At 43.8% G+C, this 16,477-nt stretch overlaps 1 protein-coding gene across 2 annotated transcripts in view; it reads left to right on the forward strand.

Annotated features, from left to right (window-relative positions):
* Window positions 1-16,477, forward strand: part of APLP1 (amyloid beta precursor like protein 1) — a 58,630-nt gene that overhangs the window by 38,368 nt on the left and 3,785 nt on the right. For both annotated transcript variants that reach the window (XM_032228214.1, XM_032228215.1), the window contains 3 exons: window positions 25-92; window positions 3,779-3,847; window positions 16,100-16,243. In XM_032228214.1, the coding sequence (XP_032084105.1) occupies window positions 25-92; window positions 3,779-3,847; window positions 16,100-16,243 (281 nt within the window). The remainder of the gene's footprint in view (window positions 1-24; window positions 93-3,778; window positions 3,848-16,099; window positions 16,244-16,477) is intronic.

The raw sequence follows: 16,477 nt of genomic DNA on the forward strand, positions 1-16,477 counted from the left end.
CTCACCTGATTCTCTTCTCTTCAGCTTCAGGGCTGGCAGAATATGACTATCCAACTAGTGACAAAGCCCTGCTGTATGAGTATGAACATAAGGTAGGTGCAGAGGAGGTCTTCTGGCCTTTGTTTTTATGGCTGTTTATTACAATTTCTTCCAAAATGGAGAGAGAATTATATGAGGCCCTGTAGGACATTGCTTCTCAACCGTGGATCTTTGAAGATACATGGACTTCAGCTCCCAGAATTCCCTAGCCACCATTCCCTAGCTAGCTGGAAAGTTCTTGAAGTCCACGTATCTTCAAGTTTCCAAGGTTGAGAAGCACTACAGTTTCCACAATCCTTGGGCTAATGGCAATTTAGACTTAGAGTTCAGCAACATCTGGATGATAAAGAGAGTCAGTGTAGACTTAGCATAACTTTATTGTCGCTTTAAATCACGGGTGTGTCAAACTCACGGTGTCATGTTGCCGTCACGTGATGTTTTACGACGTCTTCCCCCTTCGTAGAGCTGGGGTGGGTGTGGCCTCTGGGTGTGTGTGTGTGTGTGAGTGACACACCTGGCCCGTGGTCCACCAGTTTGACACTCCTGCTTTCGCGCTGTTCAGAAATATAACCCATCGTAGAATCTGTGTTCTTCAGGCAAAACATTTCTTCAACCTTCAGCAAAGTCTCTGAATTGTATCGTGTAATCCTTGACACATGGGGTTATTATATGAGAGACCTAAAGTAAGTTTTTCCTTATTGTATGTCACTCTCCTTAAATGCTCAAACACAACGTTTGAGAGCCGAGGTGGCGCAATGGTTAGGATGCAGTACTTCAGGTCACTTCAGCTGACTGTTATCTGCAGTTCAGCAGTTCAAATCTCACTGGCTCAAGGTTAGTCCAGAATGCAGCCGCGCGAGCGATTGCGGGTGTACCTAGGTACACCCACGTCACACCTATCCTCCGCGAGCTGCACTGGCTTCCCATTGGTCTCCGGACATGCTTCAAAGTGCTAGTCGTTACTTTTAAAGCCCTACATGGTATCGGACCTGGCTACTTGAGAGACCGCCTCCGGCCAATTACCTCCCTAAGGCCTATAAGATCGCACAGATTAGGCCTCCTCCGGATTCCATCTGCCGGTCAATGTCGGCTGGCAACTTCCTGGGGGAGGGCCTTCTCTGTTGCTGTTCCGGCCCTCTGGAACGATCTCCCGGTTGAGATCTGGACCCTCACTACCCTTCTGGCCTTCTGCAAAGCGACCAAGACCTGGCTGTTCCGGCAGGCCTGGGGCTGTTGAATTGTCCAGCCCCACCTTCAGTTGTGAATGTTGTGTTCTTTTAATGTTGTCTCATTTTTGTATGTCTCTCCCTCCCCATTTTTTATTGTAAACCGCCCTGAGTCTCTTTGAGAGTGGGCGGCATACAAATTAAATAAAAAAATAAAAAAATAAACCGCTTAGAGAGGGCTGAAAGCCCTATGAAGTGGTATACAAGTCTAACTGCGATTGCTATAACGTTGGGTGAAGTAAAATTTAAGAATGGTCTTTCAAGGTCAGGCTTAGACTGAGAATAACTTTATTGTCACTTTGAATGTACACTAATCAGCACGCGTTAAAATGGAATTTCGTTGCATGCAGCTCTCAAAGGGTCACCACCTCCACTCTACACTATATAAACATGACAAAAATATAAATAAATGAACAAACAAACAAACAAATATGCATATACCCACATATATTATATAGACTTTGGTCATTGGTATCAAGCAAAATTGATGGAGCCATCTCTTAATCTTACCTTGCCCTAAGGAATTCAGAGCAATATATGTGGTGTTTTCCCCACCCTCCTTTTTATTACGTTCTTACGAATCCTGATGTGGTACATTATTCAAAGGCAGCAATGTTTCTGTAACCTCAAATTATTTGTTGCATAATGGAGGTTTTTGCTTTTAAGCTGATTACTTAATATTGAGGGTTAATCTCATAACATCGCTCAGAATGAGGTCAGATTAGAAGAAGGCGCCATCAACGTTGCTTGAGATTGGCGGCCAAAGCCTGTACCAACTCTCTTTATCATTTGGTGTTCTGGATCAGTGTTTTTCAACCTTTGGTGGCTTTAAGATGGATGGACTCCAACTGGCTGAAATGTGCTGGCTGGGGAATTCTCACACATCTTAAAGCCATTTAGGTGGCAGGGGGGATGGGGTGGGGGGTGGAATAATGTTTTAGGTCATTGATTCAACATGGAAAAATGGCAACAGGCTTCTTATATGTAGTTCACTTATTTATTTAGCATATGGCATATCATACATGGATTAGCAATACATATTAACATTTCATTTGGATTAGTAGGTTTGTGTGTGTGTGTGTGTGTGTGTGTGTGTGTGTGTGTGTTCCAGCATAACTCTGCAATGCCTCGAGCAATTTCCACCAAATTTGGTACACAGATGACTTACTCTCTGGAAAGAAATACTGTGGGGGTAAGACACCCCTAACACCTCCTCTGTGTGGGTGTGGGTGTGTTCCAGCATAACTCTGCAATGCCTCGAGCAATTTCAACCAAATTTGGTACACAGATGACTTACTCTCTGGAAAGAAATACTGTGGGGGTAAGACACTCCTAACACCTCCTCGGTGTGTGTGTGTGTGTAGCATGCACAGCCCAGCTAAGCTCCACCGTGCATGCGCGCGCACCTCCCACCAGCCAGCTTATTTTCAGGTCTCTGCCATGCATGCAGAGGAGGGGGAGAGAAGCACAGGGGAGTACAGCATGATCCCCCCCCCCGTGGCCCATTTTTGCTCTGAGGAGGCTGCAGGGAGGCCTATTAGGCCCAAAACAGGCCGCGGGAGTGGTGGTGTCATGTCCACACACCCGGGGATGGGGGGGGGAGCACAGGAGCAGGAGGCGCAACACTATAGATATTCATTCCTTTTCCTGTCTAATACAAGATTAGGAAAAATAAATATCCGGGCAACTCTGGGTTATCAGCTAGTAAAATATAAATGTTTAAACCAGTGTTTCTCAACCTTGGCCACTTGAAGATGTCTGGACTTCAACTCCCAGAATTCCCCAGCCAGCATTTGCTGGCTGGGGAATTCTGGGAGCTGAAGTCCGGACATCTTCAAGTGGCCAAGGTTGAGAAACACTGGTTTAAAAGATCACTCTTCAAATGCCAACGTCTAGGCCAGCTAACCATTTGAAGTGCAGCTACTGGGTTAATAAATGTCCACAGCTGATCACAGCGCGATCTACAGTTTGACGTGGGACCCCGCAGTCAAACTGAGGGGAGGACATTATGCCCCATTTATACATGGGGTCCTGATAGTTGCCGTGTGAGGTGTGACTCCTCTTCAGGATTGTCCATTGTTGATGTGGTAGTTCAAAGCCTGGCACATTTTTTAAAAATATGCAGTGATATGTGCCGAGCCCATCTCTTTTCCATGTATTAACTTTGCTATGCCCGAGGAGACGTTTGAGATGCGTGTGCTTTCAAATGAATAATTGCTATCTTGTGAAGGTTGATGCATTGCCATTATCCCATTATGTGGAGGACCAGGGCATGTTTCCCTGTGTTCCACCTTGAAGGAGAGAAAATGCATCTCTATTTAGGTTATATATATATATATCGGAGTAAAGGAGCTATATGCATTCGGTAAAGGATGAGATTGCAATTGTCTCATGTGGCTGGAAAGATTTTGCACTAAGAGGGAAGATAATGTTGCTAGATTACCCATCCAGCTTTGCATTCCCCCGGACTGTATAACTTAAATCGAAAACCATCCTCCCCATCCATCCCATAGGTCAATGTGTCTGCCTCCGATGTCAAAGGCATGGTCTACAAGTCCCAAGAAATTCAACGGGATGAACTGGTAAGTAGCTTTCAAGGCACCTTCCCTTCCACCTATCAAGCAGGCTTCAACTCCCCTAACTTTCCTTGTGACTCATGTCTGCCCTGCCGAAAAAGCCAACACAGTTCTAGGCTGCATTGAACTCAACTACATATGCTAGTTCTGTGGCCGGTCAGGACATAGTTTTGTGGCTCCCGGTGTTTTCTTTTTCCGTGGGAAATGTGTCCAAATGGCTCTTTGAGTGTTTAAGGTTGACGACCCCCTGGTCTACGCTAAGGTTTCCCAAACTTTAAGATCTGAGGACTTCAAATCTGAGGTGGCGCAGTGGTTAGGGTACAGTACTGCAGGCCACTTCAGCTGACTGTGATCTGCAGTTCAGCGGTTCAAATCTCACCGGCTCAAGGTCGACTCAGCCTTCCAACCTTCCGAGGTGGGTGAAATGAGGACCCAGACTGTGGGGGCAACTTGCTGCTCAATTTGCTAAAAAAAATCTGTAAACCGCTTAGAGAGGGCTGAAAGCCCTATGAAGCGGTATATAAGTCTAATAAATAAATAAATAAATAAATAAATAAATAAATAAATAAATAAATAAATAAATAAATAAATAAATAAATAAATAAATTCTCAAAATTCCCCAGTCAACATAATTGGCTGATTTACATAAGCAGTATCCTCACATTATGGAGGAAAAAGAGGATGTTTAGATTCAGAACCTCCATCCCGGGAATCATTCTGCATGGAGACATATCTCACACATTCATTCATATCTGTTTAGACTTCAAAACAAAACCTGCAAATAGTCGTTTGACTGCAGTGTCTAAACCAGGGGTAGTCAACCTTTTTATACCTACCGCCCACTTTTGTATCTCTGTTAGTAGTAAAATTTTCTAACCGCCCACCGGTTCCATATTAATGGTGATTTATAAAGTAGGGAAGTAACTTCACTTTATAAAATTTATAAAGCAGAGTTATAGCAAACCCCTACCACCCACCATGAAAGCTGGAACGCCCGCTAATGGGCGGTAGGGACTAGGTTGACTACTACTAATCTAAGCAGTCCTAGCTGATCTTGGAAACTACTCGGAATGGGATCTGGTTCATGCTTGGGTGGAGGCCACGAGAAAACACCATCCCTGAGGACTAACCTGAGGATTGAGAAAACATCCTAGAAAAAGGCAGTGCCAGCCTCTTCTATATTATTGTCAAGAGAACTGTACAGATAGAAGAGAATATTTGTAACTCAGGATTGAACTGTGGGATTCTTGATGCGCTCTGAGCTTGGTGGCTTTCTTGCACATATTCCATTACCAAACTAGGTAACATCATCAGTGCTGTTGATGAACTATACAGAACTATACAGACACATCCATGAATTCTCCAGGAATCCAGCTTGCCTTGAAAAAGACTTGGCTACAACTTGCTGTACCCATAGGTGGTGGCTTGAAGGAACTGCTTTGCTTACAGCTGTATATTTTAAATAACCAGGCCCCAACTTAGTCCCTTTTGGCCACTAGCCCCACGCATCATTTCCTTTGTGTTTGTTGCTGCGTCAGTGTTCATAGTAGTATCCTATACAGATGAGAGAGATCACGTAGTAAATCCCACTGCTGCCAGTCTTCATCAATGACATTGGCTTCAGGTGCCTGGGGTTTTCGAAAGCACACCAATTAGAAGGTGGGTGGCAAAGTGGATTTAAGCGAGCTTGTAGCATCTGGAAAATGCCAAAAGGATCTGTGCAGAGTTACAGGCCAAATGTCTCTCCATGGTAGTGGATCTGCGTACTTGAGAGACTGCCTCCTGCCGATTACCTCCCTTCGACCTATCAGATCGCACAGATTAGGCCTCCTCCGAGTTCCATCCGCCAGTCAGTGCCGACTGGCGACTACGCGGAGGAGAGCCTTCTCAGTAGCAGCTCCGACCATTTGGAACGATCTCCCCGTGGAGATTCGTACCCTCACCACCGTCCAGACCTTCCGCACAGCCCTTAAGATCTGGCTATCCCGTCAGGCCTGGGGATAAGATTCTAATCCGCCCCACCCGAATGTTGAATGAAAGTTGTGTTTTATTGTTATTTTCTTTTTTATTACTCACGCACAGTTTTATGTTTTTTTGTCTTGCACTCCCCTTCCCATGATTTGTAAGCCGCCCTGAGTCCCCTCAGGGAAAAGGGCGGCCTATAAGCTTTAATAAAATGACAAAATGAAAACAGATATTTGACCAGCTTTTGGCTGAGAATTTGCTACTTCGGTTTATTTCATATCTTCTTCTTCTTCTTCTTCTTCTTCTTCTTCTTCTTCTTCTTCTTCTTCTTCTTCTTCTTCTTCTTCTTCTTCTTCTTCTTCTTCTCTTCCCTCCCTCCCTCCCTCCCTCCCTCTCTCTCTGAAAATAGATTGAACGGCAACAGTGGTAGGATTCAAATAATTTAACAAGCGGTTCTCTGCCCTAATGACCATCTGGGTAGGCGTGGCTTGGTGGTCATGTGACTGTGTGGGCGTGGCCAACTCAATGTCACTCACATCGATGGGCGCTTCGCCTTAGATGATCTAATGTGATAAGGGTTAACTGGAGAGGCAGTTTCTATAAGCAGGGCAATAAAGATTAGGCTAGAAACAACACCAGAATGTTTCCTTCCTGCCTTCCTTACAGGATTAGCCCTGTAAAGTGGAAAAAAACCAAAAGGAGATTTCTTTCAACAACCAGTTCTCTGCTTAGAAAGTTAACAACCGGTTCTCCCGAATAGGTGCGAACTGGCTGAATCCCACCACCGAATGCCAGTGTCTTGCATCTCTTTGGTAGGTTCTTGTGTGATCCCCATTCAACTGTGTAATAATTCTGAGGTGTAGTGTTGTTGGTTATTTTATGTTTTTTGCGTCTTCCTTTTCTCAGACAGCAAAGCACAACCACTTTTCTTGAATTGGGTGTTATTGTTACAGCGAGCTCATATTATCTGTTACTTCGGGACTCTTGGGAGAATTCCATCTGCTGCCGGTGATTTATGAGTTTAATCTATCTGTTTGTTCTAAAGTGTCCTCTAAAGATGATTCCGTTTGTGTCACTTCTTCAGATTTATTGCCTTGGTGGAGAACAATTTGGATCTATTTTGCCAACCTTGCCTTTGTCTTGGGCAGATGCAAAGCAGTCATTTAACTTCTCAATAATATTTCTGCCTTCCCTAAGTGCTCTTTTTACATCTTGATGGGCTAATGCCCCAAACCATTATGTCTGGCAAACTTCCTGCTTCTAATGCAATCCTTTTAACATTCTTCTCCTTGTCTTATATACCTCTTATCTAGATTATATTTTCTTTTTTTTCTTTCTTGGCCTAACCTTATTAGGCATTTTATTATGTTTCAACTGTTAGTATTTCAATTCTTTGAGGATTTTTTCCCCACACGGGCAATAGCTTTAATTTTTTTCCCCCAAGGGACACATTTTTTAAAATTCTATTTAGTCGCTCCAATGTTCTCTTTAAAACTGTCTTTGAAGAAGTCATGCAAGCTGAAATTTGTCAAGTTGTGGCTACATTCATTCACAGGGTTTTTCTTACATATATCCTAATGGAACGATTTATAATTGTTCTTACATCTTGTTGTTAGTTGCGAAGTCGTGTCCGATCCATGGTAATGCCTTGGAAAACATTCCTCCAGGCCTTCCTGTCCTCTACCATCCTCTGGAGTCCATTTAAGATCATGCCTACATCTTCGGTGACACCATCCAGCCACTCATTCTCTGTCGTCCCCTTCTTCTTTTGCCCTCAATCTTTCCCAGCATGAGGCTCTTCTCCAGGGAGTCCTTCCTTCTCATTAGGTGGCCAAAGTATTTGAGTTGCATCTTCAGGATTTGGCCTTCTAAAGAGCAATTAGGGTTGATCTCCTCTAGGACTGACCAGTTTGATCGCCTTGCAGTCCAAGGGACTCGCAGAACTCACACAGTTTGCAGGGGTTCTTACATCTAAACAACAATTGTAGGTGTTGGGAGCTACAAATATTTGTGACTTTCATGTCAAGCTCTACAGTACACTTGACTGAATTGGAAGTAAACAGGAGCAGTTTGGAGCCATCAGTTTTAATTATCTTGAGTGCTTACAGTAGAAAGGCGATGCTTAAATCTAGTAAATATATAAGGCTTCAAAATCTAGCTTGCTCAGCCATTATAGAAAGCATAGCTAGAGTAGAACTGGGGAGTTAATAGCTCCAGGATAAAGGAAAAGCTTCAAGGCTATTCAAAGCTGAGTTGCAAAATGCAGAGAAAATAGGTTTTCATATCCATATGCACATTTGGAGTTTTCTCAAAACAGCTCGCAAATATATTAAATCAGGCTTCCCCGGCTTTGGTGCCCTCCAGCAATGTTGAACATCCAGAGCCTAGAAATTCCCAGTTGGCTTTGTTTTGTGAAGCTGAAGACCCATATGTCTGGAGGGCATGAGATTTGGAGAGGTTGTAATCAATCAAGTGACAAAGTCGGTTTTAAACGGAGAATTAATTACAGGAGCAGAAAAGGCAGGAGCAGCTTCGGGGAAAACCTGAGAATAAAGGAAAAGCCAGATGGATACGATCAAATGCTTACTTAACATCCCATCCTTGTTCTGCTCATGGCAGAAGAAAGTCACCCAGTAAAGATATAAGCATGGCTGTGTTTTGTTCTCATCAACTGAAATTGAAAAAGATACTCTTTCTAAAACCAGAGTAAATATACGATCAGTAGTAAAGGTAAAGTTTCCCCCCGCACATTCGTGCTAGTCCTTTCTGGCTCTAGGGGGGCGGTGCTCATCTCTGTTTCAAAGCCGAAGAGCCAGTGCTGTCCGAAGACGTCTCTGTGATCATGTGGCTGCCATGACTCAACACCGAAGGCGCACGGAACGCTGTAACCTTCCCACCAAAGGTCGTTCCTATTTTTCTACTTGCATTTTGACATGCTTTCGAACTGCTAGGTTGGCAGAAGCTGGGACAAGTAATGGGAGGTCACTTTGTTACGCAGCACTAGGGATTCAAACCGCTGAACTGACAACCTTTCTGACTGACAAGCTCAGTATCTTAGCCACTGAGCCACCACATCCCTTCAATCAGTAGTAGTTGTATCTTATCTTGTCAAGGATGTCTTGATTTCCATCAGTAGTTGTGGGTGGCCCTCCAACTTATGATACTGAAAACGTAGAGTAAATAGAATAACAGAGTTGGAAGGGACCTTGGAGGTCTTCTAATCCAGCCCCATTTGAGCAGGGGACACTATATCATTCCAGACAAGTGGCCGTCCATCTCTTCTTAAAAGCCTTCAGTGAGGGAACATTCACAACTTCTGAAGGCAACCTGTTCCACCGGTTCAAATTTCTCCTCAGTTCTAAGCTAGTTCTCTTCTTGATTAATTTCCATCCATTGTTTCTTGTCTGGCCTTCTGGTGCTTTGGAGAATAACTTGACCTCCTCTGCATTGAGGCAGCCTCTAATATTTGAACATTGCTATCATGTCACCCCTAGTCCTTCTTTTCTCTAGACTAGACATACTATATACCATATTTCCCTGAAAATAAGATAGGGTCTTATTTTCTTTTGATCTCTGAAATAAACACTTGGTCTTATTTTTGGGGAGGTCTTATTATTTTTGAGGTGCAGGAGGCATTAAGCGTGGTCACCTCATGGCTGCTGCTGTGTTGCAATATTTTCAAGGAGGGCTTATTTTAGCGCATGCGCTCAAAAGCCTGATTGGGCTTATTATCTGGGGAGGTTTTATTTTCAGGGAAACAGGGGATACACACACACACACACACACACACACACACACACACATACACACACACACACACATACATACATACATACCAGGCAGTAGTGACAAAATATGCCTCATCCCTATAGAAAGCCATGGGCCTCTTCCATAGATGTCAAGGGAGTTATTCATTTGAACGCAAGGAATTAAGTACATCCTGCTACCCATTAGCCTTTTCATAATTGCCTCTTATTTACCAGGGACTGATTCTTGAAATCATGTTCTGAACAGATCATCTTTCCTTCATCTGGGTTTAAAAATCGTGGAAAAGAAAAGAGATCTTTGCCTCATCAAATTGTTATGTGTGCTTTGTCTAATATCTTTACTATTCCCTCGGTTGCATGCTTAATTCCAGATCCCCATTAGTGTCAGTTGATTTTGTGCCCTGCGTACATCTGTTGTAACATAAAACTGTCTCTACTTGGTCTTCTGGTGGTTAATTCATCTCCCCCCCCCCCCCAATAATTACTGGCATTGGATTATTCAACCGGAAGGAGAGAAAACTGGTTTGCATCTTAAAATTCCCTGCACAAGGAAATTTATCCTAGGGAGATTTCATCTTTTAAAAAAAAAAAAAAAAACCAAACCATTATTCTTTCTCTGCCTGAGATCATCTCTGCTTCATATCCCATTCCACTTCATTGCTTATGATTTTCTTTTAATTGTGTCAGAAGAATAAGTAATTCTTCTGATTTGTCGACCTGTAAAGGACGATAGGGAATTGGGAGAAGAAATAAGAGCTAGAAACCACTTGTCTCTATGAAAAACAAACATTAGAAGCTCGTAATCACAGCTTTGTTCTCTGCAAAATCCAGAGAGACAACAACAAACTCCAAGCTTTGCTACTTTGGTGAGTGCTTGTGAGATCTGGCGGTTGCTTTCAACAAGCTAAAATGCCAAACACAACAAATTGGCATGAAAAACAGTGTTTTTAGAACTCCAATAGGCCTTCAGACCCACGCAGCATTTTACATCTGAATTACAGATGCCTCAAGTGGAAATATTAACGTAAGCATTATTTGTAATCTCTAAAGTCTCTGAAAATTGTACACAACTGAGAAGATGAAGGCAGATTGTTTGTAACAGTGTCCTGGGGCGTAAGAAGAAACCCATTCTCTATCTGCTGTGAATATTTAACAAATGCTGCAGGGATCAAAAGCTTACTTCAATTACTCCTGAACTTGGCAATGCTTGTCGTAATAGTTGCTAATCCCTTACTCCTTAAAAATAAGCAGTGCCTTTTGTGCGCAGATTCCTTGGGCTTTATCCCGACCACAGCTTTATGAATAAATCATAAGTTCTTGTCACAGGTGAGAACTGATGTAACAAAGCAACCCTTAGTAGTCATTTCAGAATTCATAAATGGTTAAGGAGCAGATTTAAATGTGAGCCAAGCTGCTCCTGTAAAGTAGCAATTTCTCCATATTGATGGAAACATACCAGTGTAAATGTTTGTAAAACAGCAATAGAAGAATAGAATACAGCTGGAAGGGATCTTGGAGGTCTTCTAGTCCAGCCCCCAGCTTAAGCAAGGAAACCTATACCATTTTCAGATGTGACTTTCTAGTCTTTTCTTAAAAACCTCCAGTGGTGGAGCGCTCACGATTTCTGAAGGCAAGCTGTTCCGCTGGTTAATTGTTCTCACTGTTAGGAAATTTCTCCTTAATTCCAGTTTGCTTCTGTCTTTGATTAGTTTCCAACCATTGTTTCTTGTCCTGCCCTCTGGTGCTTTGGAGAATAATTTGACCCTCTATTCCTTGTGGCAGCTCCTCAAATACTGGAATACTGTCATCATTTCACCCCTAATTCTTCTTTTCTCTAGACTAGCCAAACCCCAAATCCTGCAACTGTTCTTCATATATTTTAGCCTCCAAGCCTTTGATCCTATTAGTTGCTCTTCTCTGCACTTTTTCCAAAGTCTCACTATCTTCTTTGTAGTATGGTGATCAAAATTGGTTGCAGTATTCCAGGTGTGGTCTTACTAGGGTTTTATAAAGTGGTTCAATGTTGATGAATTCAATATTCAACATTGAACTGTAACTACCAAGTATTATAGATTAAAGCCAGCTGAAACTATCAAGCAGGATGCAGTAACACTGAAATGTCGCATTTCTGTTTATAATTCATTGTAGGATTGGGATTTTCAGAGCAAAATAAGTGATTTGGGTCTTGGAGAACCTTAAAGCATCCCTAGAACCACTTTTTTTGGAGGGGGGACTCCAAATGGAGTTAATTATTTCGACAGGAATGGGTAATGGATGCTTGGTTCCCACAGGCCAGGCAGCCCTGGGCGAAAAAAACGCTATCTACCTTTGCTATAGATCAATAGTTCTCAACTTCAGCAGCTTTAAGATTGTGTGGACTTCAGATCCTAGAATTCAATTCTGGGAGTTGGTCCACACACCTTAAAGTTGAGGAACACTGCTATAGACCAGTGGTTCCCAAACTTGGCAACTTTAAGACTTGTGGACTTCAACCCCCAGAATTCTCCAGCCAGAGCGGGAGTTGAAGAGCTGGCTGGAGAATTCTGGGAGTTGAAGTCCACAATTCTTAAAGTTGCCAAGTTTGGGAACCACTGCTATAGACAAAAGACATTCTATATTTTAGAGCAGGGCTTCCCAATCTTGGCAGTTTGAAGATGTGTGGAATTCCCCAGCCAGCATAGTAAGAATTCCCTTGCCAAGGTTGGGAAACAATGGTTTAGTGTAACTTACTCCATTCCCTGGTGATTAATCTGTATGAATTCTCCAAAGCCTCCAAAGCATTCTGTATTTCATACTTTTGGACAGGACTCCTGGTCCTCGCAGGCAGTGACCATGTTGACTGAGGTTTTGAGTCTGTAAAGATTCTCAGTCATCCAAGCCATGGTTGTCCCGAAGGTGCTTTTTCAGGAGGCAACTGGACTTGCTTTGATTTTTTTTTCTTTCGAAGATGTTTCGCTTCTCATCTGAAGAAGCTTCTTGGATGAGAAGCGAAACGTCTTCTAAAGTAAAACAAGAAAGTCCAGTTGCCTCCTGAAAGAAAAAGCACTTTTGGGACTGAGGTTGGAATATATGGAAGTTACCAGATTGAAGAAATCCCATTTGTAACCTTTCCTCCCTTCTTCTCTAGCCTTGATAGTGGTTGAGCCATGCCAAGTTTCGAGGCAAATCAAGACCACCCGAAAGTAAAATTGTAGAACTCCTGGGAGTTTGACGTGGCAGTTGAAAGAAATTCCCCACATCCCGTCTCCCCAAAGATTAAATGCAAGCTCAGCATGGGGCCTCCACCCAATATAAAACCAGTTTCTGGTTTGTTTTGTTTGTTTTTTTTCATTTTAGCACAGGTCTACAGTTGCATTCAGTTCCCCCAGGCAGTTTGTAATAACAATTCAACTGCATGCGATTAAAAAAAAAAAAAATTGGGGAAAAAATTTCAGGAGCAAGCAGGTAAAATCTGACAAGATAGCGCCTTTCAAATGTTGTGTGGTTGTGCTTGGACGGACCTCTGCCCAGTGCAGTGGTGGGATTCAGCTACTTCGTACCTATTTGGGAGAACCGGTTCTTAACTTTCTAAGAGGTTCAGAGAACCAGTTGTTGGAAGAAATCTTCTTTTGGTTTTTTTCCGCTTTACAGGGCTAATCCTGTAAGGAAGGCAGGAAGGAAACATTCTGGTGTTGTTTCTAGCTTAATCTTTATTGCCCTGCTTACAGAAACTGCCTCTCCGGTTAACCCTTATTACGTTGTAACAGCTAAGGCGAAGCGCCCATCGACCTGAGTAATGTTGAGTTGGCCTCGCCCACATGGTCACATGACCATTAAGTCCCGCTTATCCACTTGGTCATTAGGACAGAGAACCGGTTGTTAAATTATTTGAATCCCACCACTGACCCAGTGACATTTTTCGTGTGTGTGACTTAGCAAGCAAAATAGAGATGCTCTAAGATAGGAGTCACCAATCCTTTGGATCTCAGGGACCACTAAATTCATAATTTTGAATTCCACGTACCACTAATACGATCTGCCTAATGGCCAGCTGGGGGTCGTGGCTGGGTGGTCATGTGACTGGGTGGGTGTTGCCAACTCAATGTCACTCACATCGAAGGGCGCCTCGACATCCTCCCCTCCCAGCCACTCTTCGCCTGCCCCCCCCGGGGCTCCTTAGGGCCCCAACAGGAAGCAGTTGTTGGAGCTAAGTAGCCATCCGGAGAAAGAGTTGACAAAACAGTTCAGTTCAAATTGTATCTGACCGAGAAGGAGGCTCAGCAGAAGCACCTCACTGAGGACTACACGCATAGGCTTTCCAAACAGAGGGAAGACCTATGGGAGTGCAAGGCCAGGTGCCGGCCTGTGGGCTGAGATGGTCAGCCAGTTCCAGGCTATGGTGCAATCCCACTGGAATGAGGCTCTCCTGCTCTTCGCCACCAACGACCCTTCCCTCCAGCCTTCCCCCAAAGTTTCGCACCAGGAATCTGAAGCAGACCCCAAGTCAGAATTTCTTCCGCCCTCCAACCCGCACAAAAAGACCCCCAAGGGGGAAACTCTCTGCAGCAACACAAGTGTTCATTGCATGCATCCATCCCAGGGGGCGTAGTTTGAGGGCCCCCAATTTAGTGCAATATAAAAAATGCAAATAATTTTTCTGTGGATCATCAAACTTTTCTTGTGGACCACCAGTTGGTGACGGCTGCTCTAAGATATTCAATAGGCACAGCAACAAGGAGCATTGTCCCTAAACCACATGTGGTACAGGTGACTTATGGCCAGCTGAGCCCAAAACTTCCATTGCTAACAGATGTAAAGTGAGTTTGTTGTTAAGTGAATCTGGCTTTCCTACATGTCAGGGATTTGCAAAAGGTGATCACATGACCCCGGGACACTGCAACTGTCATAAGTACATGCCAGTGGCCAAGCGTCTGAATTTTGATCACAGGACTGTGGAGGATGCTGCAGTGGTTGTAAGTGTGAAAGTGGCCATAAGTCAAAATTTTTTCAGTGCAGTTGTAACTGTAGAAGTCACTGAATGAACAGTTAAAAATCAAGGATCACCTGTGTTCCTGGCAAGGTATGATGAATAATTCCCTCCATCAGTTGTTAATAAATTGGTATGGGAGAAAGATGGTTCTGACTTGATATTCTGCTTCTAATCTCTGGGTTTAAGCAGAAAAATTAAGGTAGAGCCATTGGAATGCACTTGGTCTTCTTCTTGTGCCATATTGGTCATCGGATCCTATTTTTATCCACAGTCACACACAAATAGTACTGTTGAGTTTTGCCCAAACCAGATTTTGAAGCCATGATGTTCTTCTTCTGCCTGGACCTCATTTGCCTTCAATTTTTCCCTGGAGGATTAAGTGAAGGATGTCGCGTCACATCAGGGGTGGGTTTCAGGCGGTTCGCGGCGGTCCCCGTGAACCAGTTGGTCAGCGAACCCGGAAGTAAGTAACTTCCGGGAACGCCGAAGGATCCACCCGCCCGCCCGCGTTTCTTACCTGGTTTTGACGAGTTCTGCGCTTCCACGCATGCGCAGAATGCATACAGCGCCTGCGCGATCCTCCAGGAGCAGCTGGAGCATCGCACAGGCACTAGTATGCATGCGTGCACTGCCCGCGTGCACGAGGACGCCGCCGGCCCCATTCCAACCGAACCGGTTGGAACGGGACGAGAAACCCACCCCTGCGTCACATGTCCAAAATATTCTTACTTTTCCTTTTTTTATGATTTTGAGGATTTCCCTCGGCTTTCCTAGGCGGCTTATTCTGTCCTCATTTCTGACTTTATCAACCCAACTTATACATAACAGTTGGTCTTCATCCAGAAGAAAAAAATATTTTCTTTACCTAACTTTTCACTTCAATATCATTTTGTGTCCCACTTCCAGCTTCAGATAGTCCACTTTGTCACTAAATCAGCCTTTGTGGGTCCTTTGTGGTCGATTGAACACTCTAGCCAGAAGCACACATCTGTTCTTTTATTTCTTTCAAGGGATTCAGACATCTTCCCATCATATTACAAGACCAGGTCACCCCATCCCATTGCACCCCTTCCCATCCTGTGCTCCAAAAGCAATATTTTGTTACCAAGGCAAATGTTAGGGGGGGGAAAACTGGATTATCTGCCAAATGTATTTAGTTGCAGGTGTTTAGACATTCTAGAGGGACCAACGATGGTCATGGTTTAGGCTAGAGGTGTCCAACCTTGGCAACGTTAAGGCGTGTGGACTTCAACTCCCAGAATTCCCCAGCCAGCATGCCTGACACCCCTAATTTAGACAACCTGTATGATAACATTGGACAGAATTCTTTCAACCTCTGCATTGGGGTTTGAGCTCAAGTTTTAATATCTCTGGTGCAGTCAGCTATATCAAACAGGGGGAGCATCCGTTACCGCATATGCATCTTTTCTCAAAAGTCTGTTCTTTTAAGGTAGCCTTTTCTTCCATCATCCTTCCCCATTGTAGATATATACAAGGTGTCTTCTTTAGCACACATGAAGATTGTCCTGAAATCACATTCACTCTGTTTTTCCACAGGAACCTGACACCTTGGTAACCATCAACCGAGGGGCCCTGATTGGTCTCCTCATCGTAGCAGTGGCGGTTGCCATGGTGATTATCATCAGCCTCCTGATGGTTCGCCGAAAGCCATATGGGACCATCAGTCACGGCATTGTTGAGGTACCTTTGGGAAAAATAAGCTCTCTGCTTTTGGGGGTCTGGACAAATTTTAGGGATTGCAGGTTTTGAGAAGTATTCGAGACTTCATAAAAGTTTTTGAAAGCTTTCGCTCACACCAGGTTTTCTCCACTCTGTTTATCTATCGCGAGGGGGCAGCGTCATGTGGAGGAGAGCATTGCCTGCTGTTCTGATGCATTGCGGCGATAGAAAGCACATGGTGGCTTCCTTAAGAGC

The sequence above is a fragment of the Thamnophis elegans genome, chromosome 12 (genome assembly GCF_009769535.1).
Source record: "Thamnophis elegans isolate rThaEle1 chromosome 12, rThaEle1.pri, whole genome shotgun sequence".
In the NCBI taxonomy this organism is placed as follows: Eukaryota; Metazoa; Chordata; class Lepidosauria; order Squamata; family Colubridae; genus Thamnophis; species Thamnophis elegans.